The 27415-nt window shown below is 49.0% G+C and overlaps 9 protein-coding genes across 9 annotated transcripts; 4 read left to right on the top strand and 5 right to left on the bottom strand.

Annotated features, from left to right (window-relative positions):
* The first annotated feature begins 210 nt into the window (after window positions 1-210).
* On the top strand, window positions 211-6346 carry V1508DRAFT_416385 (DNA-directed RNA polymerase II subunit RPB1). Its single transcript, XM_066940194.1, has 7 exons — window positions 211-451; window positions 545-577; window positions 649-774; window positions 862-934; window positions 1010-1080; window positions 1153-5590; window positions 5647-6346. Exons 1-7 carry the CDS (start codon window positions 398-400, stop codon window positions 6090-6092), a joined length of 5241 nt encoding a protein of 1746 aa, XP_066796243.1. The 5' UTR covers window positions 211-397; the 3' UTR covers window positions 6093-6346.
* Window positions 6347-7425: 1079 nt separating this feature from the next.
* On the top strand, window positions 7426-10656 carry V1508DRAFT_416377 (uncharacterized protein). Its single transcript, XM_066940193.1, has 4 exons — window positions 7426-7798; window positions 7861-8093; window positions 9676-9716; window positions 9782-10656. Exons 1-4 carry the CDS (start codon window positions 7470-7472, stop codon window positions 10541-10543), a joined length of 1365 nt encoding a protein of 454 aa, XP_066796242.1. The 5' UTR covers window positions 7426-7469; the 3' UTR covers window positions 10544-10656.
* V1508DRAFT_416373 (uncharacterized protein) lies at window positions 10503-11335 on the bottom strand. The gene has a single exon (XM_066940192.1). It carries the CDS (start codon window positions 11296-11298, stop codon window positions 10675-10677), a length of 624 nt encoding a protein of 207 aa, XP_066796241.1. The 5' UTR covers window positions 11299-11335; the 3' UTR covers window positions 10503-10674.
* A 65-nt stretch (window positions 11336-11400) lies between these two features.
* On the bottom strand, window positions 11401-14601 carry V1508DRAFT_416371 (Lon protease C-terminal proteolytic domain-containing protein). The gene is made up of 6 exons (XM_066940191.1): window positions 14145-14601; window positions 13940-14093; window positions 13550-13887; window positions 13403-13494; window positions 11653-13354; window positions 11401-11592 (listed from the first exon to the last, which is right to left on the bottom strand). Exons 1-6 carry the CDS (start codon window positions 14451-14453, stop codon window positions 11542-11544), a joined length of 2646 nt encoding a protein of 881 aa, XP_066796240.1. The 5' UTR covers window positions 14454-14601; the 3' UTR covers window positions 11401-11541.
* A 218-nt stretch (window positions 14602-14819) lies between these two features.
* On the bottom strand, window positions 14820-16422 carry V1508DRAFT_416366 (uncharacterized protein). The gene is made up of 3 exons (XM_066940190.1): window positions 15715-16422; window positions 15127-15655; window positions 14820-15070 (listed from the first exon to the last, which is right to left on the bottom strand). The coding sequence occupies exons 1-3, from the start codon at window positions 16068-16070 to the stop codon at window positions 14861-14863; spliced, it is 1095 nt and encodes a 364-aa protein (XP_066796239.1). The 5' UTR covers window positions 16071-16422; the 3' UTR covers window positions 14820-14860.
* A 206-nt stretch (window positions 16423-16628) lies between these two features.
* Window positions 16629-17716, top strand: V1508DRAFT_108401 (uncharacterized protein). The gene is made up of 2 exons (XM_066935854.1): window positions 16629-17480; window positions 17546-17716. The coding sequence occupies exons 1-2, from the start codon at window positions 16953-16955 to the stop codon at window positions 17555-17557; spliced, it is 540 nt and encodes a 179-aa protein (XP_066796238.1). The 5' UTR covers window positions 16629-16952; the 3' UTR covers window positions 17558-17716.
* Window positions 17717-17816: 100 nt separating this feature from the next.
* V1508DRAFT_416363 (Maf-like protein) lies at window positions 17817-18781 on the top strand. Its single transcript, XM_066940189.1, has 3 exons — window positions 17817-18099; window positions 18149-18199; window positions 18270-18781. Exons 1-3 carry the CDS (start codon window positions 17890-17892, stop codon window positions 18723-18725), a joined length of 717 nt encoding a protein of 238 aa, XP_066796237.1. The 5' UTR covers window positions 17817-17889; the 3' UTR covers window positions 18726-18781.
* Window positions 18572-20347, bottom strand: V1508DRAFT_416360 (WD40-repeat-containing domain protein). The gene is made up of 4 exons (XM_066940188.1): window positions 20209-20347; window positions 20004-20154; window positions 19040-19952; window positions 18572-18988 (listed from the first exon to the last, which is right to left on the bottom strand). Exons 1-4 carry the CDS (start codon window positions 20276-20278, stop codon window positions 18821-18823), a joined length of 1302 nt encoding a protein of 433 aa, XP_066796236.1. The 5' UTR covers window positions 20279-20347; the 3' UTR covers window positions 18572-18820.
* A 3748-nt stretch (window positions 20348-24095) lies between these two features.
* Window positions 24096-27402, bottom strand: V1508DRAFT_416348 (fungal-specific transcription factor domain-containing protein). Its single transcript, XM_066940187.1, has 3 exons — window positions 26437-27402; window positions 26056-26387; window positions 24096-26001 (listed from the first exon to the last, which is right to left on the bottom strand). The coding sequence occupies exons 1-3, from the start codon at window positions 27251-27253 to the stop codon at window positions 24361-24363; spliced, it is 2790 nt and encodes a 929-aa protein (XP_066796235.1). The 5' UTR covers window positions 27254-27402; the 3' UTR covers window positions 24096-24360.
* Window positions 27403-27415: the final 13 nt, after the last annotated feature.

Below are 27415 nucleotides of genomic sequence, written 5' to 3'. Positions count from 1 at the left end.
AACTTGCCGCAAGTTTTTTGCTGCAGACGTCAGTTGATGGTTGAATATGCGGTTTTGGAAACAATCACGATGATCTTGTACAAGGAGCCCTAACCGGAGGTTATCCAGAATTGGCGTAGCGCCATCAGTGCGTAAAGTTCAGAATGCGGGTACAGAGAGTACTGGCCACACATTTTGCGCTCTAGCTTCGATTTGAATTTCGTCCCGCAGCAGCGTATTACCCACAATCTCATCTTCGATCCGGTTTTGATCCTGTCTCGACTCGTCTCTTTCACTGATTACTGGATTTGGTTGTTTTTTGTAATATAGACAGAGGTTTCGGTGAGAACGAGATAGGCGGCTCCAACGAGCTGGGAAAAACTACACTCGAAGTTTTGTTCCTATTGCTACTATCAACATGAGTGGCGTATTGTTTCCGTACTCTTCGGCTCCGTTGAAGACGGTCAAGGAGGTGTGTATTTGGTGGGAATACGGATTATGTTGCAATATTATGCAGTATTTTGATTGATTTGATGCGAATAAATACTAACAGTGATATCTGCAGATCCAATTTGGAATCCTATCGCCTGAGGAGATCGTAAGCGCCACCCGATGTCACCATGCTCTTTTGAAGCCCTTTAACTGCGCATACTAATATGGCCAATATAGAAAGCGATGAGTGTTGCAAAAATCGAATATCCGGAAACAATGGATGAAACTCGTCAGCGTCCTCGTGTTGGTGGCCTTAATGATGCTCGGCTGGGGTCCATTGATAGGAACTTCAAGTGCGAAACTGTACGTTATGTTCCAGTGGCAATCGCATCAGAAATATTCGCTAGGCAAAAATAAAGTATTTGAAACTTACCAAATTCTTATTTATAGTGCGGCGAGGGCATGTCTGAGTGCTGCGGCCACTTCGGTCACATTGAGCTTGCGAAGCCAGTTTTTCATATTGGTCAGTTTCACCGCGAGCATGCTTGTGTATACAATGAAACTTTATGTTGTGTCTAACGTATTATTGTGCATGCAGGATTTATCGCGAAGATTAAGAAGATATGTGAGGCTGTTTGCTTTCATTGTGGAAAGCTTAAGCTTGACGAAGTGAGTATTAATAATTTTGTTTGTCGCTCTATTTTGGAAGATTATGGAATTTACTGTTTTTGCGAAATATAGAGCAACCCCGCTTTCGCCCAAGCCATTAAGATTCGTGATCCAAAGCGCCGATTCCAGGCCGTTTGGTCTCTTTGCAAAGGCAAGATGATGTGCGAAACCGATGCTCCGAATGACGACGACGAGGACTTTGGCGAGAAGAAACCAAAGAAGATCGCTCATGGTGGCTGTGGTAATGCCCAACCTACGATTCGACGTGATGGATTGAAATTATGGGGTGTTTGGAAGAAGGACAAGAACGAGGAGTTAGACCAACCCGAGCGTCGCCAGCTTAAGCCTCAGGAGATTCTCAATGTCTTCAAGCATATTTCAGATCAAGATTTGGAGAGATTGGGATTGAATGTCGACTACGCGCGACCTGAGTGGCTTATTATCACTGTTCTTCCGGTTCCTCCACCTCCCGTCCGTCCCAGTATTGCTATCACTGAGGCTGCCAGAGGAGAGGATGATTTGACCTACAAGCTTGCCGATATCCTGAAGGCGAATGCGAATGTCAGGCGATGTGATCAGGAGGGTGCGCCAGCACACGTACTGAACGAGTTTGAGTCTTTGTTGCAATTCCATGTGGCTACTTATATGGACAACGATATCGCCGGACAGCCACAAGCCCTTCAGAAGTCAGGCCGCCCTGTCAAGTCTATCCGTGCTCGCCTAAAGGGAAAAGAAGGGCGTCTGCGTGGCAACCTAATGGGAAAACGTGTCGACTTCTCAGCGCGAACAGTTATCAGTGGTGATCCCAACTTGGCTCTAGATCAGGTTGGTGTTCCGCGCAGTATCGCGAGAACATTGACTTATCCTGAGATTGTTACTCCATATAATATCCATAAATTGACACAGCTTGTGAGAAATGGTCCCAATGAGCATCCTGGTGCCAAGTATGTTATCCGAGATACTGGTGAGCGCATCGATCTGCGTTATCACAAACGTGCTGGCGAAATCACCCTTCAGTACGGTTGGCGCGTTGAGCGGCACATTGTCGACGATGATCCGGTACTCTTTAACCGGCAGCCTTCGTTGCACAAGATGTCTATGATGGCCCACAGAGTTAAAGTTATGCCATACTCGACTTTCCGGTTGAACTTGTCGGTTACGTCACCATATAATGCCGATTTCGATGGTGATGAGATGAATCTTCATGTTCCGCAGTCTGAGGAGACCAGAGCTGAGTTGACTCAGATCTGCGCTGTTCCTCTTCAGATTGTGTCACCCCAGTCGAACAAGCCTGTTATGGGCATCGTGCAGGACACGCTTTGCGGTATTCGCAAGCTTACAAAGCGTGATAACTTTTTGACTTTTGACCAAGTCATGAACGTCCTCTATTGGGTGCCTAATTGGGATGGCGTTATTCCTCAACCAGCAATCCAGAAACCAAAGCCTCTCTGGACAGGAAAACAGATGCTCAGTATGGTTATTCCAAAGGGTATCAACTTACAGCGTTACGATGAGAAAAATACGTTGCTCAGTGTTCGTGACAACGGCATGATGATTGAGAATGGTGAGATAATGTTTGGTATCGTTGACAAGAAGACGGTTGGTGCGACAAGTGGCGGTTTGATTCACACTATCATGCGTGAGAAGGGACCTATCGCTGCACGCGACTTTATCGGAGGTACGCAAACTGTCGTCAACTACTGGCTGCTTCATAACGGTTTCTCGATTGGTATTGGCGACACGATTGCCGATGCAAAGACTATGCGCAATATTACAAACACGATCGCGCAGGCCAAGCGTGAGGTACAGCAGATTATTTTGGACGCTCAGGCGAACAGACTTCCGCCGGAGCCTGGTATGACTCTCCGTGAATCATTTGAACAAAAAGTCAGTAAAGTGCTCAATACTGCTCGCGACACCGCTGGTCGATCTGCGGAGACTAGTTTGACGGACGCCAACAACGTAAAACAGATGGTCGTCGCTGGTTCGAAGGGTTCGTTCATCAACATTTCTCAGATGTCTGCGTGTGTTGGGCAGCAAATGGTGGAGGGAAAACGTGTTCCTTTCGGTTTCTCGTACCGTACATTGCCACATTTCACGAAGGATGATTATAGTCCCGAGTCTCGTGGTTTCATTGAGAACTCGTACCTGCGTGGTTTGACTCCTCAAGAATTCTTCTTCCATGCTATGGCTGGTCGTGAGGGTATTATTGATACTGCAGTTAAGACTGCCGAAACTGGTTACATTCAGCGGCGTCTGGTTAAGGCGCTTGAGGACGTCAGCGTTAAGTATGACGGGACAGTTCGTAACTCGCTTGGTGATGTTCTTCAGTTTGTGTATGGCGAAGACGGTCTTGACGCCACCTATGTCGAGAAGCAAAGCGTTGACTCCATGTCCGGATCCAATGATAGGTTCGAGCAGCGTTACAAGATTGACCTTATGGACGCAATGTGGTCACTTAAGCCATCACTCTTGGAATGCGGTAACGATATCATTGGTGACGTTGAAGTCCAGCAGGTGTTGGATGAGGAGTATGAGCAACTATGGCAAGATCGCAAGTTCCTGCGGGATTTTGTGTTTAAGAACGGCGAAGATGCTTGGCCATTGCCTGTCAATATTCACAGAATTATTCGGAATTCTCAGCAGATTTTCCATCTTGATAGACAAAAGGCAAGTGATCTGACTCCGGTTGAGGTCGTGGAGAAAGTCCGAGAATTGTGCAACAAGATCATTGTTGTACGTGGAAACGATTCCGTTGTTCAAGAGATCCAGGATAACGCGACAACTTTGTTCCAGTGCCTAGTCCGATCGCGGTTGGCTAGCAAGCGAGTGTTTGAGGAGTATCGACTGAACAGGGTTGCGTTTGATTGGGTTGTGGGCCAGATTGATGCGCAGTTTGCCAGAGCGGTTGTCGCTGCAGGCGAGATGGTGGGTGTGATTGCGGCGCAGTCAATTGGTGAGCCGGCTACGCAGATGACATTGAATACTTTCCACTATGCCGGTGTCTCTTCCAAGAACGTAACGCTTGGTGTCCCGCGTCTGAAGGAAATCCTCAATGTGGCGAAGAACATCAAGACGCCTAGCTTGAGCATCTACTTGCTGCCGGAGTACGCGGCATCGATGGACATGGCCAAGACGGTTCAGAGTGCGATCGAGCACACAACATTGAGGACGGTTACTGCTGCAACGGAGATTTTCTACGATCCTGATCCCCATACGACTGTTATAGAAGAGGACCTGGATACGGTGGAGGCGTATTTCTCTATTCCCGACGAGCAGGTTGAGGCTAGCATTCACAGACAGTCGCCATGGCTATTGCGTTTCGAGCTGGACCGTGCAAAGATGCTTGATCGTCAGCTGACTATGAGCCAAGTCGCTGAGAAGATTACCGAGGATTTTAAGGACGACCTATTTGTGATCTGGTCTGAAGACAACTCTGAGAGGCTGATCATTCGATGCCGAGTCATGCGAGATCCGAAAGGTTTGGAGGAAGAAGTTGACGCGGAGGAGGATGCCATTCTGAAGCGAATCGAAGCACATATGCTGTCGTCTATCTCGCTTCGTGGTGTCGAGGGCATTTCGCGAGTTTTTATGTTACAGTATGAGCCTAACCTACCGAATGCCAATGGCGAGTATCAGAAGCAAAAGGAGTGGGTGCTCGAGACGGATGGTGTGAATCTAGCTGAGGTTATGGCAGTCGATGGAGTGGACTACACGAGGACGTACACAAACTCGTTCGTCGAAGTGTTGTCGGTGCTGGGCATCGAGGCTACGCGTGGGGCACTGTACCGAGAGATCTTGAACGTTATAGCGTTCGACGGTTCGTACGTGAACTATCGACATTTGGCTTTGCTAGTTGACGTCATGACATCGCGCGGCCATTTGATGGCAATCACGCGTCACGGCATCAATCGTGCGGACACAGGTGCGCTGATGCGTTGTTCGTTCGAGGAGACAGTCGAGATTCTACTAGAGGCGGCAGCGGCGGCGGAATTGGATGATTGCCGCGGTGTGTCGGAGAATATTATGTTGGGGCAGCTTGCACCACTAGGTACAGGCGATTTCGATCTCATGCTGGACGAGAAGATGTTTGCCAGCTTGCCGGTCGACTACAGTCGCGGCGGCATGGTCAACATTGGTGGTCCAAATGGAGTGGCAGAAGGTGCGGCTACACCGTACGAGGGCCGGTCACCTGCATACTCGGACGGCGGCTACTTGGGGTCGCCAGATCCGATGGCGTCATTCTCACCTGTTGTGAGCTCTGGTGGTATTGACGATCGTGGCGGACTGACTGAGTACGGTGGCGGATTTGGAGCTAGTCCTTACGGAGCAGGTGCGCAGTCCCCTGGATACAGTCCGAGCTCGCCTTTCTCGTCGTTTGGAGGGGCGTCTCCGATGTCGTTTGGCACGAGCCCGACGTCGCCAGGTTACTCGCCGGCGTCGCCCACTTACAGTCCGTCGTCTCCAGGAATGGCTGTCAGTCCGAGCTTTGCTACGTCGCCGAGATTCTGTAAGTTTTTGTTTAATGGCGTTTTCTGGCATTAACTGTTGCTAACACGATAATAGCACCGACGAGCCCAGCATATAGTCCGACATCGCCGCGGTACTCGCCGACGTCGCCAGGTTATTCACCGACGTCGCCAACGTACAGCCCGACGTCGCCGAGCTATTCACCTACGTCGCCAACGTACAGCCCGACGTCACCGAGCTATTCGCCCACGTCACCGACCTACTCGCCTACGTCTCCGACGTACAGCCCCACGTCGCCTACGTATAGTCCCACGTCACCGAGCTTCTCGCCGACATCGCCAACGTACAGCCCGACGTCTCCAAGCTTCTCGCCAACGTCACCGACGTATAGTCCCACGTCTCCTTCGTTCTCTCCGACGTCGCCGACATACAGCCCGACGTCGCCTTCATTCTCGCCAACTTCTCCGGCGTACAGCCCGACGTCGCCGTCATTCTCACCGTCGTCGCCGCGGTATTCGCCTACATCGCCGAAGCAGAAGTGAGATGGCGACGGAAAATATTGATTGAATATTTTTTAAAAATTGTGTCTTCTATTTATACGATATTTTGCATTTAGTAGTTCAGTGTCGTAACCACTCGTTTAGTGTGCGATTGTATTTTTTTGTTTGTGATTGACGAGCGTTGATCTTTTTGTATAGTTTATCTATTAGATTTGGGTTAAGACTATTATGTGACATTTATCAATGTTGTAGTGCGATGTTACGGGTTGATATCAATAACATGGTGAGAAATTCAACTTACTGTCTCGTCAGTGTAGACGAGGGAGCGGCCATCGGATGATAAATCTGATGGGCTACATTGTAGAATAACGGGATACTTTTGCATGTTTCGTACAATGGCCTAGAGACCGATAAATTCCCATATCGCGCGAGGCGGTGATGGAATTGTGGTTGCCGTAAACTGTGTTGACCTGGACAGGGCGGAGATCCCCATGATACGTCCGTGGATAGATATGTCCATGGATATAACTAATCGATATTACGTTATCCGTATCCGCATCCTTACCCGCAGACTCTCTATCTGTATCCGTATCCACGACGGATATCCACGGATGTATCCTTATCCGTCTATCTGTGCCGATCCCTAGAGTCGGACGAGGTTCGAACACTGCTGGTGGCTTGCAGGATAGGTAAACAAAAATCTAGTCATCGCACGGCTGAAACGTTGGTGACGGTGATTGCAAGTCTGAGTTTGGTGACTTGAGCGAACACTGCAAAATGCGAGCCCCTTGCAGCTGGCGATGGTGCTATTTTTGACCTTGCCGGGTGCGGGTGGGGCTAATGTCCGCGATGTTCCGCCCGCAGCTGGAGAAGGGGTCCGGTGGGTGGTGCCTCTGTTCGATGGAAAATCGTGTCTTTTGCAGCGATAACGGCAGAGTCGAACTTGACAGGAACTAATGAATGGTCTACCGATTGAAGCTTATAAACAAAGCATCAGCGGGAGATTCGACTAGGGCGAACACGAATACGAACTCCAAGATGTCGGATACGACAGGAGAAGTAGGCGATCGAGGGCTCGACATGAGCTCGACATTTCATGTCGATACAAAGCGGTCGTGCCCCGCCCTGTGATAGAGCTAAAGTGTATTTGTGTGAAAAGAGGCTATCTGGAAATAGACTAACATATTGCACTTTAACTGCTTAGAGAATGACGTCATGGCTGCAAGCGACCTGACTAGCCTAACTCCGGCTAAGTCTTCCTTTGACTGCTTCGTGCCTTTTCTTAGTCTTTGCGCTAGCGGTTGCCCGGTTGCCCGCTCTGTAACTATATATTCTCATTTGCCCAGTGTTGTCTGTCTTTCTCAAAGTCTTGCTTCACGCAGCTGCCCGCACATGTTACCAGCAGCATACTGATCAGATATGTCCGATGCGCCGCCGTCGCATCTCCCCGGACAAGAACCCTGCCAACCTGTCTCGAGGTCGTCCTCGGTCGGATCATCAACTTCGACTGCACTGTCTGTCCCCTCGCTGGTGAGATCACAGTCCTTGCCGGTTCAATTGCCCCCAGCATCGGCATCGCAGCAACACGCGCTCTCAGCGCAAACGCTACCATCGCCGTTACGGGAGAACGTCGTCCCCAGTCCCATGAGACTTAACGCAATCATGGCGCCTTCTCAGTCGCCGTACGTGCCTCCGTATAACCTAGCAGGCCATCGCATACAGCAGCAATTGCCACCGCTGACAAGCGCGTATGTAACTTATTCCTCGATGGGGCATACGACAATCCGATGAACCGTGTTAACGAGCTTAGATTCGCGCGACGAATGTCATTGCCTCCTCTCCTGTGGTTTGGCGAAGGCCAGCACCAGTTCCTGACGCCGACGCCGAACTTGCCGCCCGTGCAGCCAAGTGGCCCACTGTCTGACGCGGCTAGTCAACAACTGTCATCGTCATCGACGAGTGCCGACCGCGAAATGAGACGGACAAAGTCGCATGTTGTTACTGCATGCTCGAATTGTAAGAAGGCGCATTTGGCGTGTGATGGTATGTCCCATTTCCTTTGATTTACATACTTATTCGCTTCACTTTCATACTTTTGCTTCTACGGCTTGGATTTCGGGATTGGGTCTGTTGTTTTCATGACTGCTGCTTTGAATATCACTATCATACCCTGTCCCGGTCTTCGAGCCTTGCCCGCCTTGGTGGACTTGTCACACGACTACTGTCGTCGTGGAGCCCGATCTTCAATCATCAAACGTTCACATAAGCCGGCGGATTCTGTGGCATGTTGTGTCAAGCACCCGCCTACTGGTTGTTGACAGAAGACGTCATTAAACCTTGAAATCAATTTCCGCAATATTGCGTTACCCTGACGAGATTGACAGCATCTGCTTTATACGCATACATATATATATATAGATATATATATCGTACGCATACAATTACATAGGACAGCCGGTTCCACGGATGCCGGATGGAGCAGTGCAAGCGTTAGTTCGTCGAGTGAGTGGTAAACTCCTGGAAACCTAAGCGGCGGCTGACCGCGATAGAGTTTGACCGTACGCCGCACACACCAGGGGAAAAAGCAACCATAAGTTGTAAAAGCGACTGTATCATCAAAGAAGAGGCATAAGTGTAATGTGCAATCATATATTTGCGGCAAGCCCCCGGCAAGCGCCGCTGTCAACCTCTTGTCGCAGTCGTGTCGCGTGTCGAGTGTCAAGTTATCGACATATTTGAGTCTGCATAACTAGCTATACGCATTGCTCGCTACAAGTCGCGATCGAGAAATGAGGAGCAGAGCTCATCTTATTACATATATTTATTGTAATAATTACATGTATTCCACTATCTCTGTCTCCACTCGCCGTCTTGGTGCTTTGTGGCGCCGTTCTTTCTTGAACTCGAAACGTTCAGGGGATAAGCCATGAGCACTGAGCACCAGCCACCTCTTCGCAAATGTGCTCATTGGATAATGCAGGCGGCCCGCTATTCCTGCTCCATCCCATGTCTGTTTCTCGTCGTCCACTGCAGATGCTAAATTTACAATGAGTGATTGTCGTCTAGCGATCTCTATTTTTATCTTAATCTGCTGCCTTCTGTCAATTGGTCCGTTCTTGCAGCAATCTACTCCTGCCACAAACAATACCATTGCTGCTCCAGTTTTAGATCACAGATACTATTTCTGGATATCAACTCTAACGAACCAAACCCTACGTCGTATCGTCTTCGGACTAGTCAGGCACGTCCATTGCCTGCGCCAGGATCTCGTATATATCTCTCCGCATCTCGTCGTCTATTCTGCGATGTTCTGCTCTGTTCTGTTCTGACTCGCGCTAAGTTTCGTGCCGCCTTTGCCCTACTTTGATCGTCATCGTGCGCACTAAACGGTTGCGAAAGTCGTAGTCTGTTCGCTACTTTTTAAGTAGTTCACAGATATACTTCACGTATATCTGCTGCAATGTCGAGTTTATCCCCATCTTGCGTCCAATTATTTCTTCCTGATATTCTGGAGTATGTTCTGATCTCGTTGGCGTTCGGCGTTATCGTTTTATCTTTATTCATTCAGTAGTTTCATTTGATCGCATGTCCCTTGTCAAGTCAGGCTGAGCTAACATTGAAACAGTCGCCAGGCCATGCCAACGATGCATTAACCTCGGAAAACAAGTACGTCTCTCCGTTTTCGCAGATATCTGACAGACAAGGTAAGGAACTTTGGCTAACGAGAGCAGGACACTTGTGTCGACGTCCGTCATAAAAAACGCGGACGACCGAGAATACGCGACGACCCTTCTTCGACCCCGCGTTCTTCCTCCACCTCCGCGTCCTCCTCTCCGTCCAGTTCGTATTCCATCGCGCCGCTACGGGGACAGGGCAATATCGCACCAGGCGTGCGGATGCCACCGTCAGGAGGACGCCTGGAACACAGAATCCATTCGTCCCCGCAATTCTCTTCAAATAATTTACCACCATCGCGATCCCCTTCGCAAATGTTGCCGCAACTGTCCCCGCTATCGACGCAGCCAGTGCATGGGCTATATACCCCTCGCGACGACCTGTACATTATCGCGCGATGGAGTCGGGAACTGCAGATTGTGCAGTTGTCGGAGGCACTTCGGACACGCATATCGATGCCAGCAACACTCGGCGAGGTACTGCCCCCAAATTCGACACGCGATGACCAGATTTCACAAGCATTAGTAAGCCTAGGGACCTCTGACGAGGACGATGCGGTAGTCAATGGGATACTAATCGACACGTCGCTGGCAGAGTTGGTTCGGCCAGTGCTCAGCACAGAGGGTCCCGCGGCGAGTGGAACATCGCTTCAGATCGTCGCGCGCCAAATTAGCGCTGACCCCGCATGCGCGGTTGTTTTTGTGCGGGCAGGAATGCGCGGTAGGATTGTTGAGTATGTTGTTGTTCGAATCCTCGAAGAGATTTTGGTGTCGTGGCCGATGCGACGCGGGTTCGGATTGGGTGACATATTGGCATAGATGTAGGATATGGCGTTCTTGTATTATTTCTTGTATTATTTTAATTTTGCTGTACTATGGAAAATTTTGTATATAGCGTGTGCTAGATAAACTAATCCCACAAACTCCAAAAACGCCGAGTACAACAACGTCTATCCCAACACATTTGTCTTGGCCTTCTTCTTCTTTACCCCACCCTTCTTAAAATCCCGCCAGTTACTAATCCGCTCGTCCCTCGTGTCCTCCCACTTCTTCTCCATCTCTCGTTTCCGCTTGCGTTCCTCCACTTCCCGCTCCGCCCGTTCCCGCTCCCGCCCCTCGGCCTGCATCTGCGCCTTTGCCAGCTTCTCGCGCCGGCCTTTATCCTCCTCAAGCATCTTGCCCACCATCACCCTCCACTCCTTCACAAACTCCTTCCCATCAACATCAGGATGATCAACACCCCACCCTTTACTTCTCATGACTAGCCGGCGCGCATCCGAAAACACCGAATCAAGTATCCCCCGCTTCTTGTCGTCAAGCAACTCGTCCTGCGCCTTCTTCAACTGGTCAAACGCCGTCGGCGCATCCGGGTTCGTCGTCTTGTCCGGGTGAATCAGCAGCGATTTGCGTCGGTACTGTGCCTTGATGTCCCCCGCGGGACAGCCCGGCAGCAGATCCAGCATCGCGTACGCGTCGAGAGGGTGCGTCGCCAGGATCCGCGCAATTTCGCGGTCACGCGCTAACTGAGCAGATTCCCGGGATAGCAGTGTGTCAATATCGATGTCGTCGGCCATTTCTAGTTGTTGTGTGCGATGACGTTATCTTTTTTTGGCCGGGATTTCTACAAGTTACGGCGGCGATGGTCACGAAAGTTAGGGTAAAAACCAGTTGGGTTAGGGCATTGCGAGAACGAGAAACGCTGCCTAGTTATAAAGAAAACACGATTTATAAACATTTGAATTCCAAGGCAGTTAATCAACAGCTACTATATGATAATATCCGATCCGACTCCGTACATAGTCTCCGAGTATGTCGACCTACAGCCGGCTTTCAACAATCGCAATAGGCCGCACCGTTTCCGGCCACAACTACTCACAAATGTCAGCATCTCTTCCGGTTATTATCGCAAATGAAAATTGAAAACGCACCTCATTCAATACGTCCCACATGTTCCCTACAAAAACAAACGTGACCTCCGCTTTGACGTTCGCAGGCATGTCGTGCTCGACGTCCTTTTTATTCCGCGCCGGCAAGATAATCTTCCGAATCCCGGCCCGATGTGCCGCCAGTACTTTCTCTTTAATCCCCCCCACAGGCAGGATCTGTCCTCTGAGCGTTATTTCGCCGGTCATGGCCACATCCGCGGGAACTGGTTTCATGCCCAACAGAGACACTAGCGCGACCGTCATCGCCACGCCGGCGCTCGGTCCGTCTTTCGGAATCGCGCCCGCAGGCGCGTGTATGTGGATGTCGTTATTTGCGACCGGGTTCTCCGTCCGCGTGTCCGCCAACTGTAATTCGAACCCGTGCGCGCGAACCCACGTCAGTGCGATCATCGCCGACTCTTTAATCACGTCGCCGAGATTGCCAGTCAGCTGCAATCCGCCGCCGCCACTACCGGACGACGGGTACTTGCTAGCTTCAATGAACAGCAACCCTCCATTGCCGCTGCCCATGTACGCCAACCCGGTCACAACGCCCGGCCGATTTTCCCGTGCAGCAATCTCAGACTCGTATTTCTCCATCCCGAGGAATCTTTCGACGTCGTCGACTGTGACGATGGGGTTGTACTCCTTCTTCTTAGCGCCATCGCCAGTCGGCTCAAGAGATTCAGCAAATTCAACCGCTTTCCCGCGGCACACGGTCGCTATCTCGCGCTCAAGATTCCGCACACCTGCTTCCCGTGTATACGACGTGGCGATCTTGAGCAAAACGTCGTCCGAAACCTGGACTTGCTCTGGTCCAAGTCCGTTCGCGGTAATTTGCTTGGGCAACAGGTACTGCTGCGCAATGTGTTTCTTCTCGAGGTACGTGTACCCTGACAAGCTGATCATCTCCATTCGATCCAGCAACGGCGGCGAAATAGTATCTGTTGAATTCGCGGTCGCTATAAACAGCGTTTTCGAAAGATCGATCGGAATGTTAACGTAGTGGTCATTAAAAGTGTGGTTTTGCTCTGGATCGAGAACTTCAAGCATGGCAGCAGAGGGGTCGCCGTGGAAATTGTTCTCGCCGACCTTGTCGATCTCGTCAAGCAGAAATACCGGGTTTACGACGCCGGCTTTGCGCAGGCCCTGCACGATGAGACCCGGCATCGCGCCGACGTACGTGCGCCGGTGCCCACGAATTTCCGCTTCGTCGCGGACGCCGCCGAGACTGATTCGGTGGAAGTTTCGCCCCAGAGCAGTCGCGACGCTGCGGGCTAAACTAGTCTTGCCGACTCCCGGTGGCCCTACCAGCAAAAGGATCGGAGCCTTTTCGATAACGCTGTGGTCTTGTCCACGCGACTTGAGGCGCACGACCGCCAGGTATTCCAATAACCGTCGCTTGACCGATTCGAGCCCATAATGATCATGGTCGAGCTGCTCTTTCGCTGCCCGGATCGTCGCACTATCGATCTTGTCGTCAGTCGCCGCCGACCACGGAATCTCGGCTAAAGTCTCGAGATACGTCCGACAGACTTGGTACTCAGCCTGTGTTGGATGCATGCGCTTGAGCCGCTTTAATTCCCGCTGCACAACCTTGCCGGCTTCGGGCGTAAGCTTTGCTGCTTCGAGTTTCTTGACGAGTTCGGTGTAGTCGTCTTCGTCGTTGCCGTCGCTTTCTTTCTCGCCGAGCTCTTGCCGGATTCTAATCCGTCAGTGACTGCTAACCGTGGACATATGTGAAGGAACGTACGCTTTCAGTTGCTGTCTAAGTAGAAAATCACGCTGTTTCTTGCTCAAAGAAGAGTCAACGGAAGTATTTATCTTTTGCGACAGCTTAATCATCTACTCTCATCAGCATTCTCCCCCAGGCTCTCAACACTTCATACAGCAAACTTACATTCAACTGGCGAGACAACAACTCGACTGCCTTCTCTAGACGAATATTGATATCCTCGGTCTGCAAAAATTGTAATTTCTCCCCTACTGGCACGTCGAGTGCGAAAACCATGAGATCGGCGATTTTACCTGCGTCCTGGAACGAGCTAGTGTTGACGAGTGCTTCGAGACGACGGAGCGCACCGGCGTTGTTGGCGAGTTGCGGGCCACCCGATGGGATTGGTGTAACTGTGGATGACGATGATGATGACAACGACTTGAGAACAGCGATGAGATCGCGAGAAAGTCGTTTCAGTTGGGCGACGACTGTGTAGGTGGGGATATCAGATGAATCGAGCACTACCGATATTAGTCAGACAAGTCGGATACAGAGAATTATTATGAGACGTACATGTCTCTTTGAAATGTTCCACATCAACGACATAATACGGCGTCTGCTGCGTAACCTTCGCGACATGGAACCGAGACACCCCCTCCAAAACCACCTGTAACCCCCCGGTCACAGTCCGGTCCAATCGTATTATCCTTGCCATACACCCGTATTCCTAACACACTTCAGCAAAAAAATACCACTCCGACGATTACAAATTACTCACATAAAACAACCGGTCATCGCGATTCCCGACCTTCACAAGCGCCGTCGCGTTATCACTCTCAGCCCTGCCGTCCACGATCATCGCCACCTTTCCGCTAGCATCCGACTCGTCGATGGACGATTGCCACGGCAAACATCCAACAAATCTGTTTATCCGGTCGCCAACGCCCGCGTTCGCGGCTTTGTAGAGCGCTGCCACAAGCGCGTTGTTGTCTGGTCGTGATATCGCCAGCGCGAGCACTACGCCCGGCAGTAGGACTGTCGTATGAGGGAGGAAGAAGAGGGGGAGCGAATGCGGTTTCGGCGCCATTTGACGAGCAGTCCTGTCTTGAGAACAACTTGCAAAAAAACTGTAAAGACGAGGTCGTAGAGGTGGTGAACAGGACGAGGTGGTCTATGGATCCTCGGCACGCGTGCGGTCTCGGCTAGCCTGAAATCGCGGAGACGAAGCATTGCACTGATTCTGATGTCGTCTAATTGTCGTAATTGGGATTAGTGTTTTGTGTCCGTAAAAACGCTAATTAATGAACAAACGGCATCGCTGCTATTTTGGTGCACCTGGTACAGACCCGTCAGCTATCGCCGCGATAGAGTTGCTATTGACAGTTTTACCCCCGGATTTATACCAGAGATTGATTATTCAACGGCATCACATGGAGTTGGTAATGGTTTCACATTGTTTCTTATTAGTTTATTTATTATCTATAGCAGCGGCATCTAGTTGCCAACCACCATCTTTAACGTGTCCGCAATAGTGTCAAACAATACACCGCCATCCTCTGCATTCCCCAAGCTATCAAATGCTTTCCGGCATCGTTCTGCAGGCCTTCTCACAAATGGAGGTGACGAATATTCTATTTCTGGCGTGGTGGATGAATCAATCGGTTTATCTTGTCGGATAGGACTGAGTGTGACGGCGTTCATTTTCTGCAAATTCGTTAGTACTGGTAGACGGCAAAAGTACCACACATAGCATGTCGTACCATGTTCGAATTCCAGCCACCCTGCATCTCAAATGAAATCGTGATGTCTCGCCACTCATGCCCTTCTACTCTCAAATTTGGAATATTGATAGTCCCCATCTTGACCTCTGTTCCGCGGTGGTCCACGGTCGTGTGCTTGAATACTCGAGCGACGAGTGCCCGGGGTATCGCAGACTCGCAAAGTAAAATGCTATCAATCAAGTCAGGCCGGGTTGCTGTTCTCGTCGTGGTTGTGGCTTCCGGTGCCGGCTGCGCATGCTCGGTTGATTTCATGTGCTCTGTCTGGACGGCGATGTCCTCGGTCAGGTGAACGTTGTATTTTTCCACATCGCTGTCGGAATGGACAGCCGCTGTCTCATCAGAGTGGTTTGTGTCTGTACTGTAACGGAGATGTGTATTTTCAAAGTCGCTGTCATCGTCCATGGCGATCTGGAAAATGATTTGTCCCAGATATTCCTCCGTGGTGTCGAAATTCCACCGAACAGCATACTTCCCAGGCGGTACTCTCATCCTCCTACATATTCGCACCCTACATCCCATCGTCCGTCAGTTCGCTCTTCAGACCCGCTGAGTGCGTGGAGAACTCACCAATACTCAGGTATGGAATGCTCGCAGTCGCGATGTCGCGGATTCTGTCTAAATTCAACGCGCCAATTGTTTTCCGTGCACGTCGTATTCCACGCTGCATGGAGCGCAATGTACATTTGTCGCCAGGTGATGTTCTGTTGATGAGCGTAACTGTAATGGTTCATGATCATGCGTGCATAGGAGACGCCTTCAGTGTAGTAGTCGTTGCGGACACGGCAGGCCCATAGTGACCAAGAGTCTAGTGATCTGTTGAAACTGGCACATGTGAGTGCGAATGAGGGCAGATCTTCCGTGGGGAGATGGAATGCTATGGCTTGGAGAAGTTCTAAAGGCAAATGTAGCATTGACATTGTCATGAAGATCTGAGATGTCTGCCTGTAAATAATGAAATGAGGAATGCGGACTTTGCTCTCCTACATATATAGACAGTTGGCGTAGGAGTACGCCTGTGACAGATGGGAACCTTTGCGGCTGATTTTCCGTGGGTTATACGAATCACATAATAGCTTTCCTCGATAATTGGCTTGTGTGTATCGAGTATTATACTGATATTGACTATATACTAAGTGTAAATATATGTTATAATTACAAAGATTCGCATTGATTGTAAATGCAGAGCGCGAGCCGGGAGAATGATCGGCCGAGATTGTCAGCTGGGCTGTCCCAACTCGTCGAGTTGCGGTCATAATGACTCCCCGCACCGGTTCGTCACTCAACTGCCAGCCAAGCATTTTCCTTTGCGCTTGGTCCATCCATAAATAAATAAGGAGATTCATGGAGAGTATACCAACCATTCCTTTTTGGGACTAGCGTAAATTGACGGCGGTACTCTTCCGTCGAGATACAGGCTTCAGCCGCACTTGTACGGCCTGAAGGTGATTTTACGTCATTAACCCAATGTTCAGCCCTTCTGACGTATTTTCACCCGCATACTCGGTCCCAATACTCGTCTGCATTATCTGCAAAATAAGTTGATGCAAAGGAATAACATGGAATCAACGATTCAGGTCGAATAAGTCGCAACCCTAACCTTGAGCTGACTCAGCCACAGCGGTATCGCTTACTCATATCGTCCCAACGACCAAACTGGGCCTCTGACAATCAAATTTTTCTTATAGGAACCGTGCTATCTACCTCAAGCACTGGTCGTGCGACTTCTCATTGTGCAATACATGCATATTATTACGTGTTGCTGATTAGTGTATTTATTAAACATCAGTAACACGAACATACATGCTATGAACTCGACAGCGTACCTAACGTCCTACGGCTGGACCCCCGGCTCGGGCTTTAAGAAAGACAGCATAGCCAAACCCATTCTCGTGCACCATAAAAAAGATACGAAAGGTCTTGGGAATAAAGCGCTTGATCACGAGACGTGGTGGGAGCGAGTTTTTGACGGACGTTTGCAGAACTTGGATGTTTATACCAGTAGCAAAGATTGCAGTGAGGAGGAGGATCAAGATGTGAATGTAAGGGGGGCGAGGGACAGTCCACTTTATAAGATGTTTGTAAAAGGCGAGGGATTGCGTGGTTCGATTGGGAGTATCGCAACGAGTGGATCTCAGATGGAAGTGGAAACGGACCGAGTCACAAAGGTGGAGATTCGGAGTGATGGTATCTCGGTCGAGCGAACGATTACTAAAGTTGACAAAATCACTACTGTGAATCGCTCAAGCTCAAGGAAGAAGAGCAAGGGTAAAGACAAGCAGAAGGACACGATCAAACAGAAGCAGGTTAGCAAGTCGAAGAGTCAAGATGAATGGGTTCGTACCATGCTTAAGGATGTGAAGAAGAAACAGAAGAATAAAGAAGCTAGGTAATGCGGTAGATATTTGCATAGACGGTTAAATGGGTGCATAGATGTCAACTAATATGGCGTGCGGAGTTTGGTGATCAAAATGTGGTTATACTGTACCTTTGCGATCTTCATTATGCATGTGGAATTAATACATGTAAAATATTATAAGTTATGCAGACATTGAGATATTAACACACTGACTGAACAAGGTCGTCTAATTGTAAAATGAGAGTCAGACTTGTTTGCGAGCGGCACTCTCAAATACGCGTCGTCATCTCCCTCGCAGCACCCCCCTTTTCCCACAAACTCCATCTCATCACTAATCACTTTCCACACCACATTCTCTACCGTCTGCTTCGCCTGTTATCCAAATTATGTCCGAACCGCCATCCTACACTGACGCTGTCGCGGCACAACCTCTCAACTTGCCTGTCTTCCAATTCCTCCGTGACAAGCGGATCATCCTGGCGTCCGGCTCGCCGCGCCGCAGACAACTGTTGAACCAAATCGGCATTGCGAAACTCGATGTCATAAAATCTGGATTTGCTGAGGATTTGGATAAGTCACAAATGAGTGTATACGAGGTTCGTGGCCTCTTTATCTGACCACTTATTTGGAACTGACAAAGTATAGTACGTTCAGGAAACCGCGAGTCGAAAAGCTCTCGCAGTCTACAAGCAAGAGGTCCATAACGCATCTATAATATCTTACATATCACACTCTTTCGTATTGGAAATGCTGACTGCTTGGCTAGATCGAAGCAGATGTCGAACCGGCGCTAATAATAGCAGCCGACACAATCGTCCTCTCCAAGAACCAAATCGTGGAAAAACCGAAATCCCCTATCGATCATTTCAGAATGCTACAATCCCTCCGCGACGACGACTTTCCGCACCGCGTGTTCACGGCAGTCGCATGCATCGCGCCGTTAGAGGAACCCGTGTATCCGGGATATTCCCTGCAGACGCATATTGAAGAGACTCAAGTGTTTTTTGCGAAAGATGTTTCGGACGAGTTTTTGAGCGCGTATGTCGCATCGGCTGAAGGCAAGGATGCGGCCGGTGGGTATCAGATTCAGGGGAAGGGTGCGCTGTTAGTTGACAAGATTGTGGGGGATTACTCGAATGTTGTCGGACTGCCGCTGAAGGCGACGTTGCAGCTGATGGAGAAAACGTTGTTCCCTGAAGAGAGCGAATTTGAGGATGCGTGATAGACAATTGCGACCATAAACATGTTTGTATAATACGAAATTTGTGACTCCTAGACTCTTCCGAACGCCATATGCAGAAGTATGATACAAGCAGCCTAATCGCTGTCGGAGGAGTCGAAAGTCTCGTCGTCTTCCTCCAGGAGGACGGGAATCACAAACGACTCCTCGCTGAACTCGCCGCGCACGCGCTCAATCGTAACGACATCTACCTCGTCGTCGTCTTCTTGATCCAGTTTCCGCTTATTGGCAATCTCATCGGGGATCTGGCCATTATTGTTAATGTCTGCTGCAAGTGAACACGCCCGCCAACTTACGATATCAAACTCATCTTCCCGTTCCTCATACTCAACATTCTCCTCGACCTCCACAAAGTCCGGCGCCAGCGCGCTCCAACGCTGCGGAGTTACCGTCGCCCACACATAAATCGTGCCATTGTCCAAACCTGTGGCAGCCACCAAAGTACGATTCGGATCCCACTGCACATCGACTATCTCCTCCCTCGGTGCCTCAAGAATCTTCACCAATGAGCCAACGGTAGTTTCCCAAATATAAATATCATGCGCATCCTGATATGTGGATGCCATGACGTAATCCCCATTCGAGCTGAACGCGACCGAATTCCACTGTAACCGGTTAACAACGTCCTGGAATCTGTGCACTATGTCAATGTCCCAGTCCACAGGATCGACATATGTCAGATCAGGAGTATTGTATAATCTAATCGTCCGATCCGACGAATTCACGAGAAACTGCTTGCCAGATATGCTGAAACATATATGCTTTATATTCGACGTCGTCAATTTTTCGGACCGTACAGTCTGTAAGGTCTCGCTATCGATCACATTTAACCAGCCTTTACTCGTTCCTGCAAAAATATACTGTCCAGATCGCGTAAACGTCGCCACAAGCGTAGACTGCTTATCATGCTTCCGTTCCCGCCGATCCGCATCCGCATCCTCCTCGTCTTCGTCGTCCTCGTCGTCCTTTTGCAATGGCGTGCTGGAAAGTAAATGTTTTCTGATCGTGCCATCGCTGAAATCAACAAGCGTCGGCGCATCGTCGAGTAGCGCCGTGATGAAAATCTGGTGATTGAAAGGATGTAGCTCCGCGCCCCAGATGGCGGATTCGAAACGAACTGTTTTCTCGCGAGAACCGTCTTTTAGGTCCCAGAGGATGCATTTCCAGTCCCGGGAACTAGAGAGAAGATATCTTCCGTCTCTTGACCAGCTATTTTCAACCGTTAGAGAATCCTTGAAATAATTTAGAAAGGGAATTAACCTCAATGATTGTACCGGCCTCGTATGGCCACGTAAAACACGCGCAATGCCGTACGTCTCGAAGTCGAATACAATAACAGTTCCATCAATGAGTCCAGAAGCAAGATAATCCCCCTTTCTATTGAATTTGATACACGTTGAGTGGCCGTAATCTATGCAACGCGTTAGTTGCTCATCACTGAGGCGGGCGATGGCAAAACACTTACTCAGCGTGTGCGTTAGATTCTCGGGATATTCTTGCGAAAGAGCAAATGGATCTAGCAGCAAAAGATTCATTCTGTTCACTTCATACAAGTTTCTGTATTCCTCTTTGAATTACTTTGCCGCTATTTATATCGAACAAACGTCGAGAGAGTTAGAGTTAGAAAATGTACCCTGACCCGAAATCTCCCAGGATAACCCTATTCCATCGATGTTCCATGGCGAGCTAGCAATTTAGACTACAGCAGTAAGCAAAGTTGTTTTAGCTTGCAATATTGATTGAATACTGAATCACCAATGCTTCGAGCCACATAGAAGCAGTAACATGCTTGACCTCAATGCTCCTCACAGTGATTGGAACTCTCCCTGCATTTTATCGATCTCCATACCAAGGATCCAAACCATGAGATATTTGGAGAGCCTGGCAATGATTTTAACTCGTCATTGGAGGGACAGCCTACTTTGGAGGAGAGGATGTTGCAACGAGTACAGCCCCAAAGAGAGCAGCGGTCTGATATAGATCACTACTTTAAAATTGAACCCATTGCGGTGTACAGGAGTAGCAACGAGAGAAAAGGGTTGGCCGTGCTCTTTGTGGAAAGCGCATCAAGGAGAGTTTCCCGGATGGCATTAGCAGCACGCGATTACCGTGCAATTCCAGTATCGGAAGTTGCTGTCGAGACTGTGCTTAATAAAAGACGGGATTTACGGGGTCTCAGAAGGCAGTCAATGACAGCAGAAAAGGAGGCTTGTATTGTTCATCATGTTGATCTAATATGTGCTAGAGAACAAAAACTTTAGTATGATACCCTGTATCTTAGCTTACCCTGATTATTCTCTGATCTTTTCGATCACGATACTCAAGCTTCCGGTTCCCCGTTCGGAATTTGGTCCCAGGGAGATACACATGTTGGGGAACTCGTCAGTCGCAAGAGAGATATGTCTCCGGGTACTCTGCCCACTTATCGGCGAGCTTCCGGCTGCCTCTGCCAAAGATAGGGAAACGGCCTGTCCAGGTGGTGTCGAATCCAGTCGCACAGATAACCGCATCAACAGGACGCAAGCATCCAGTGACCCGCCCTCGGTTGTGATAGACGATGTCTCCTCAGAGATGAAGTCGACATTATCCTGGGTTAGCGCGTTTACGTAGTCAGGCCCAGGTATGATACGACGGCAGCCCAGCAGGAAGTCAGGCAGCAACTTTTGCAGAACCTCTGGTTTCTTTGTGAGCTACTTCATCATGTGCTGTTGAGTTAGCCAGCGATGGCGTCGGCATTCGGCGCGCGAAATGTGACGTGGCGCAATGACTGGCCTCCTGGTCAACTGGTCAATGGCTTTGCGGTACTCGAGAAAGAATGGGGTTCCTCGTTAAAAGGCGTCACCCCTTCATCAGGGCGGGTCAGTGCTAAGTTAAATGAAAGCAAACCAAAAGCACTTACAGTTCAAGCACTTACAATTCGTGTCTTCCAAGTGCTTCTGGACCTCGCCAGATGCGAACCGTGGAGATATTCACGTTTTACTTCGGACGTAGGTGTCAAGCTGCTTCACTATCGGCTGAAGGCCAAGGCACGATCTGGACGGGGATGGAGCCTGAGCCAATAACTGAACTGCCATCCTAAGCGAGAATTCAGTAGCAAACTTTTGAGCTCATTCATCAAACATCCATGGAATTCAAAGCATGTTCAGACTATTATATCAAGTTAAAGGATATTATAATAAAATAATTAAGATAAGACAAAATTAGTGACCACTATGTGCGGGCTGAATGCGTACCTCAGATCCAAGTTATCAGCCAGTTCGCACTGTGGATCAATACACCTTTAAAGTTATTCAACCCCTTAAATCCGGCCACTTCCACTCTTGAGGGCGCCACCGCACGCGTACAAGATTTTACGGGAGAACTAGTTGAAAGAGGCGAGATGAGGATCTGTTGACAAACTGATTATTATCACAAAAGCATTATCACATTTTTGTATCTGAAGGACTAACCGATGAATTATAGTTACAATAACTCAGGTAGGGGTGGATACGATTACGGTACCGTCACCTTTTGAGATTATCGTAAAGTTAATCGAAAAATGAAGCTCTAATCGTCAAGTAATGGTATAGTGAAATATAAAATCATAAAGTAATCGTATTCCTTATTAGAAAGGTGGGTTATTACCCTTTGTCCTCTGAAAATATCATCAAGATTGGTAACGTAAATAGAATAGTGACAAAGAGGTAATGAGAATATTAGCGAAGCTGAGTTACTGTAGGCGAACGATCTGTCAGGTCGATCAACTTCGGCTTGTGTCTCAGTTACTGCTGCTAGTCGTCCGGTATGATTGTAGAATAATAACAGTGAAATCGGCACAGAATCCGTGAATAGCAGCCTGAGCAGGTCAGAACAATACCCAGTGGACATGTCGCTTGTGACCGTCCTGCCGGGAAGGGGTGATCGCGGCCTACGCATATGACATTTTATTGAGATTATTACACTATGCCTAAAAGCGAAGGGGTGTAGCTTTAGTAAGGCAGGGGGTGTAGCTTTAGTATTGGGGGGTGTAGATTTATCTTGGGCCTTTCTTTTTTAGGCACAAATAATACCTAGGAAACGTCTGGCGGCGCGCGTCGCATCAAATCGGATTTTGATATCGACAATTCATAAACAAACAGCACGAGTCTCAACCTCAACCAGCTTTACAATTTCGCCATGGCTCGTCCAAGTAAACAATTGATCGAGCTGTCTATTAACGGAAGAAAGAACATTATGAAGAGGTTTGGCAAAGTCAATCAGGTCACTCGACACGACGGAGAACAGTATGATGGTCAAGAAGACGAGGAGCTCCGGGTACGAGCGAATTGCGATTATTCATACGTTGCTTTGAAGGAAATGGTTCCCCGAATTTTGTCCGAGATCCCGGTCCAGCGTGTCCGCCACTTTGCTCGAATGACCTGGCGCTATATCCACGCCTAAACGCAGGACCTTGATGGCTGCCAAGTTTGGGGTAAAGAAATACAAGTCACATCGCAAACTACCAGAAAGATTAGAAATCGATGTAATTAGCGAAACTTGTGTCTTATATGTACAATAGGAAACGAGTGGGATATTTATACAGTATGAGATAATATTATGGGTTGGTTATGACTCTGGGGTGAGCTCGTGCCTAGTAAAATTAAGGTTCACACATTTGGAACAAATCGAAAAATAAGGCCCATAGGGTTAGGATTATCCCTATTGTCGGGAACTGGATGCACCATACCAATTTGTGACCGAGTTCAAAAACGTGAGCTTGAGGACATGTCGCACTTACCATCCTGGATTTCAAGTGATCTTAGATCCTCAGTTATAATTATCCACTAGCGCACACCAGGGATTTGTCTGTTTGTCCTACGGTAATCAATCCCGCCCGCACCCTGCGATAAATGCACGTGTTTGTTGACACCGCCGGGGGTAACATGTGCTTTTAACCTCCGCATCAACAATGCGTGTGTCCGGCCCAGCGAGCGCGGTTAATCCGCGACCGACATGGGTAATGACGCCATCTATTACGGCTATGTCGCTGTTTGGGGGATGTAAAATGCCTGACGAGGGCACTACAATGCCATTCGTGATAACCAGGTCGAAATTCATTGCGTCGCGGCACGTCAGTCAAGACCTATTTTGACAAGGCAAATAATAACAATGGGCAAGTCGGATTCGGATTGAACAATTCTGACCGTGGACTACGAGTCGTCGATGATGTGGCGATGTCGATGAGCCGCGATGACTCGGGCGCCACTGATAAGCCGTTGGCGTTTTTCGGCCCGCCGGCGCGCTGGACCCTGAGCCTATCGAATTGATGACCACCATATCGTGCCGGGCCCACTGCAGACTTATTAAGTTATGGCGTGTTATTAATCAAATTTAACGGCATTTATCATTATGGAGATAAAAAATATTACACGTCTTGGTTCACAGTACGATGATACCAACAAAAACTTAGATCAATCCATAAACAAGTAACTTACACCCAACCAATGACAGCAAAACTGGGTAAAATGTCAAAAACTTCCAGAAAAATTTGCAACGTAATGCAAAACTATTAATACGTAATTTATACCAACCACCGTAAATTGAATCGAAAATCTAAATCAAACACTATGCATCAAACAATTAATTCCGTATACACCTTTTAAACATTGCTTATTGGAGTAAATCCGGCTTCGAACAACATTCCTCCGACATCCTCATATCCCAACCCCGTGTGATCCTCATGGTGCTGTTGGACCCCATCACCGTTCGCGATTACCGGACCGTTGCCATTGAGAGCACTAGCATCATCTGCACTACTCGCGGGACTAGTCCAGAAATCGCTGACGGCGTTTATAGGCTGGACGCCCATGTCGATTGTGGCTTCTTGCTTCATATGCAACGGTGGGTGGTTCTGATGCTGGTGATTCATTGGCCCAATATGATGCTGCGGCTGTATTTGCGCAAGTGAGCGCTCATGTATGCCGACGTAGGACGCATTGTGCTGTGGTAGCTGCTGCTGTTGTGACGTGGGAGACTGATTGGCTTGGTAGAGGTGCTGTTGCGGTGACTGTTGATGATGCTGCGGCTGCTGAGCTTGTGGTTGCTGCTGCTGCGGCGGCATAAACTGCAAGGTAGCAACACTAGGCACAGCTGCGAAGGTGGTCCAGACTATCCTTTCTAGTCTCAGCAGAGCATACTCAAACATCCAAGATGCCCGCGCATGAACCCGAAGATGCCATTGGAATCCTTGTTTATAATCTCTATACATATTCGCCTCTTCATTCGACGTCGCCGTGACTTCCAAAAGAGCTACAAACTGCCCAATCTCAACTAAACAATCCCGTGAAGAGTAAATCCAGAACGCCTCGAGATATTCCGCAGATAATGAGCGAACAAAATTAACCGCAGCATTTGCACGATCATTTGCCGCCGTCCTAAATTGTACGACGACGACGTTATCCGTGCAACCCTCGAGTGCTCGCAAAATAGCTCTGTGCAGTGTGATCTCGACGGTATAGTACGCGAGATGTAAGTATCCTGTCGTGCATAACCGATTGTTTACAACCGACGCTGGCTTCATGTACAGACAGTCCGATAGCCCGGTATGCCATTGCCGTAATTTCAACTGTAAAGGCTTTGCGAGTTCAAACACAACCGACGGGTCTCGAATCTCGTGCCTGTATTTAGTATACTCCGCAAAGAAAAATGTGTGCAGAATCTCTGACAAAATCGAAGTTAATCGGGATATCTCAATAAGCAGCTCCGCACCATGATCAACCCCAGCAGCAGAAGATAGCTCTATGCAGAAGTCATCCAAATCAAGCATTGGAACAACCCAATTCTTCTCGTCAATGTAGCATGGCCTACCGTGACAAAGCGCAACCCACCGGTCCTGCACATACAGTGCCCATGCGACACGTCGCCGAAGGAAAATTTCCCATGACGGAATATGCCACCGACTACAGTCAAGATGTAAACCGAGTGCTTGTGCTACTCCGACCAGTTGGGCTGTGAATGCCGAAATCTGTGTCTTCCCTAGCTTGAATCCTCCAGTAATTGACTCCGGTTTGCGTTGAAGTAACAATAGACCGGCCTGAACAGTTGACAGCCTGGCACGATGAAGATGTCGCTGGATCGCTGTGAAAGCAATAGTGTCAAGTTTGAATGAATCGGGAGGAGCTTCCGAATGTGATAGTTCATGATCATATGTCCACCAGTTGAGCGCAAGAGAATACACAGCAGCCAGTAGAGGGGGCGAGATCTGCTTCGGCGAAATCTTGTACTGCGATACGAAGTAACTCTGTCTAATGTTAAGTTGACGCCCAACACGGTTAAAGATAATATGTTATCCTACCTTATGGATAATGGGATACGACGGATGGACTATCCGGAAGTATAACGAAACTAGTTGTGGCCCGTATGGAGCGACAATCTTCTCAATCTCATCAACCAGCTTGTGATCCTGCTCAATCTCACTGTCTTCGGTCATCAGGAAAACAGCGTCATTAGAGACCGGCCGCAAATAATTCGTCTTAGAAATCGGTAATCTCTCCCCAGCAGCTGTTGATAATCTATGTACAAACTGGTATTCGTGATCGAGTAGGTTAGGTCCCACAAGTTCGGAGTATGCCGTGTCGTTCATTCCGAGCGAATGAACATTTGAATCTGGATCCATAATGTCCGAACCTGAATTTATTTAATATGTATATCATTATTTTTGCACACAGAAACGTACGTTGCTCGTCGTTGATCTCGTTATCGCTCCCAACTGATGGGTTTATTCGCGTTCTTTTGGTAGCGGGTAGCAAAACCCCACTGTGATCCTCCAGCGTTCTCACGTCATTCACTCCATTACCACCACCTTGAGTCATCTTGGGACCATTGGGGTCCATCATAGGTGATATATCGGAACGATATCCACTCGGCGGAGGGGCCGGAGCCAGCTGTGGGCCGGGTCCATTGACTGCAGTGTGAGGTGATAATAAAGTGACAGATCCCTGTGGAGCGATGTTTCCGTTCGACATCGGCGCAGTATGTCGTCGTCTTGTCGGTGGCTCGAGTACAAACGTGCAGACTTCGTCATGAGACACACACATAGTGCAAACGACGGCACCTTCCGGTCTCAAACACCGAGTTTTCCGTCTCCGGCAACCGTCACAAGGCCGCTCACGTCGATTTCGCGTATAAAAAGGTCGATTAGCATTCGAGGCGGCAGCGGTCGAGCTCGTCGTCGACGAAACTGGATTCTGGCTCTTTGTTGACCCTGCACTGCTGCTCGCCTGGGCTCCACTCACCGAAGTTGCATCACCCGATGCAGATGAAATCGACGACGAGCTTGAAATATCTGGCACTGATTCCGTCGGAGGAGATCGCTGTGATGTTGTGAACGGGGACTTTGGCAAGTCATACCCAGATGCCGCGCTTACTGGCGTTGCCGAAGATGACGAGCTCGTGGACTTCGACTGGCCGTCGTACGACTTCGGCTTGCCAACAGACGGACCCGGTGGCGGCTCGCGAGCCGAATACAACGATGCCGATGCAGGAGCCTGCATGTCTTCGAATGCGCCCTCTGTCCGTTGCTTGCACTCGACAATAAGTGAAGATAAGGCGGGGAAAGAGATCTGTTAATACCCACTAAAGTTCGAAATTTCGAATATGAAGTGACGAGCGGGGCTTTTGCGTTATGATTTCCCGGTCAGACTCATCTCGCATAT

Source organism: Lipomyces doorenjongii, assembly GCF_038497915.1.
Source record: "Lipomyces doorenjongii strain NRRL Y-27504 unplaced genomic scaffold V1508scaffold_20, whole genome shotgun sequence".
In the NCBI taxonomy this organism is placed as follows: Eukaryota; Fungi; Ascomycota; class Lipomycetes; order Lipomycetales; family Lipomycetaceae; genus Lipomyces; species Lipomyces doorenjongii.
This window is presented reverse-complemented; position numbering and strand designations above follow the sequence as displayed.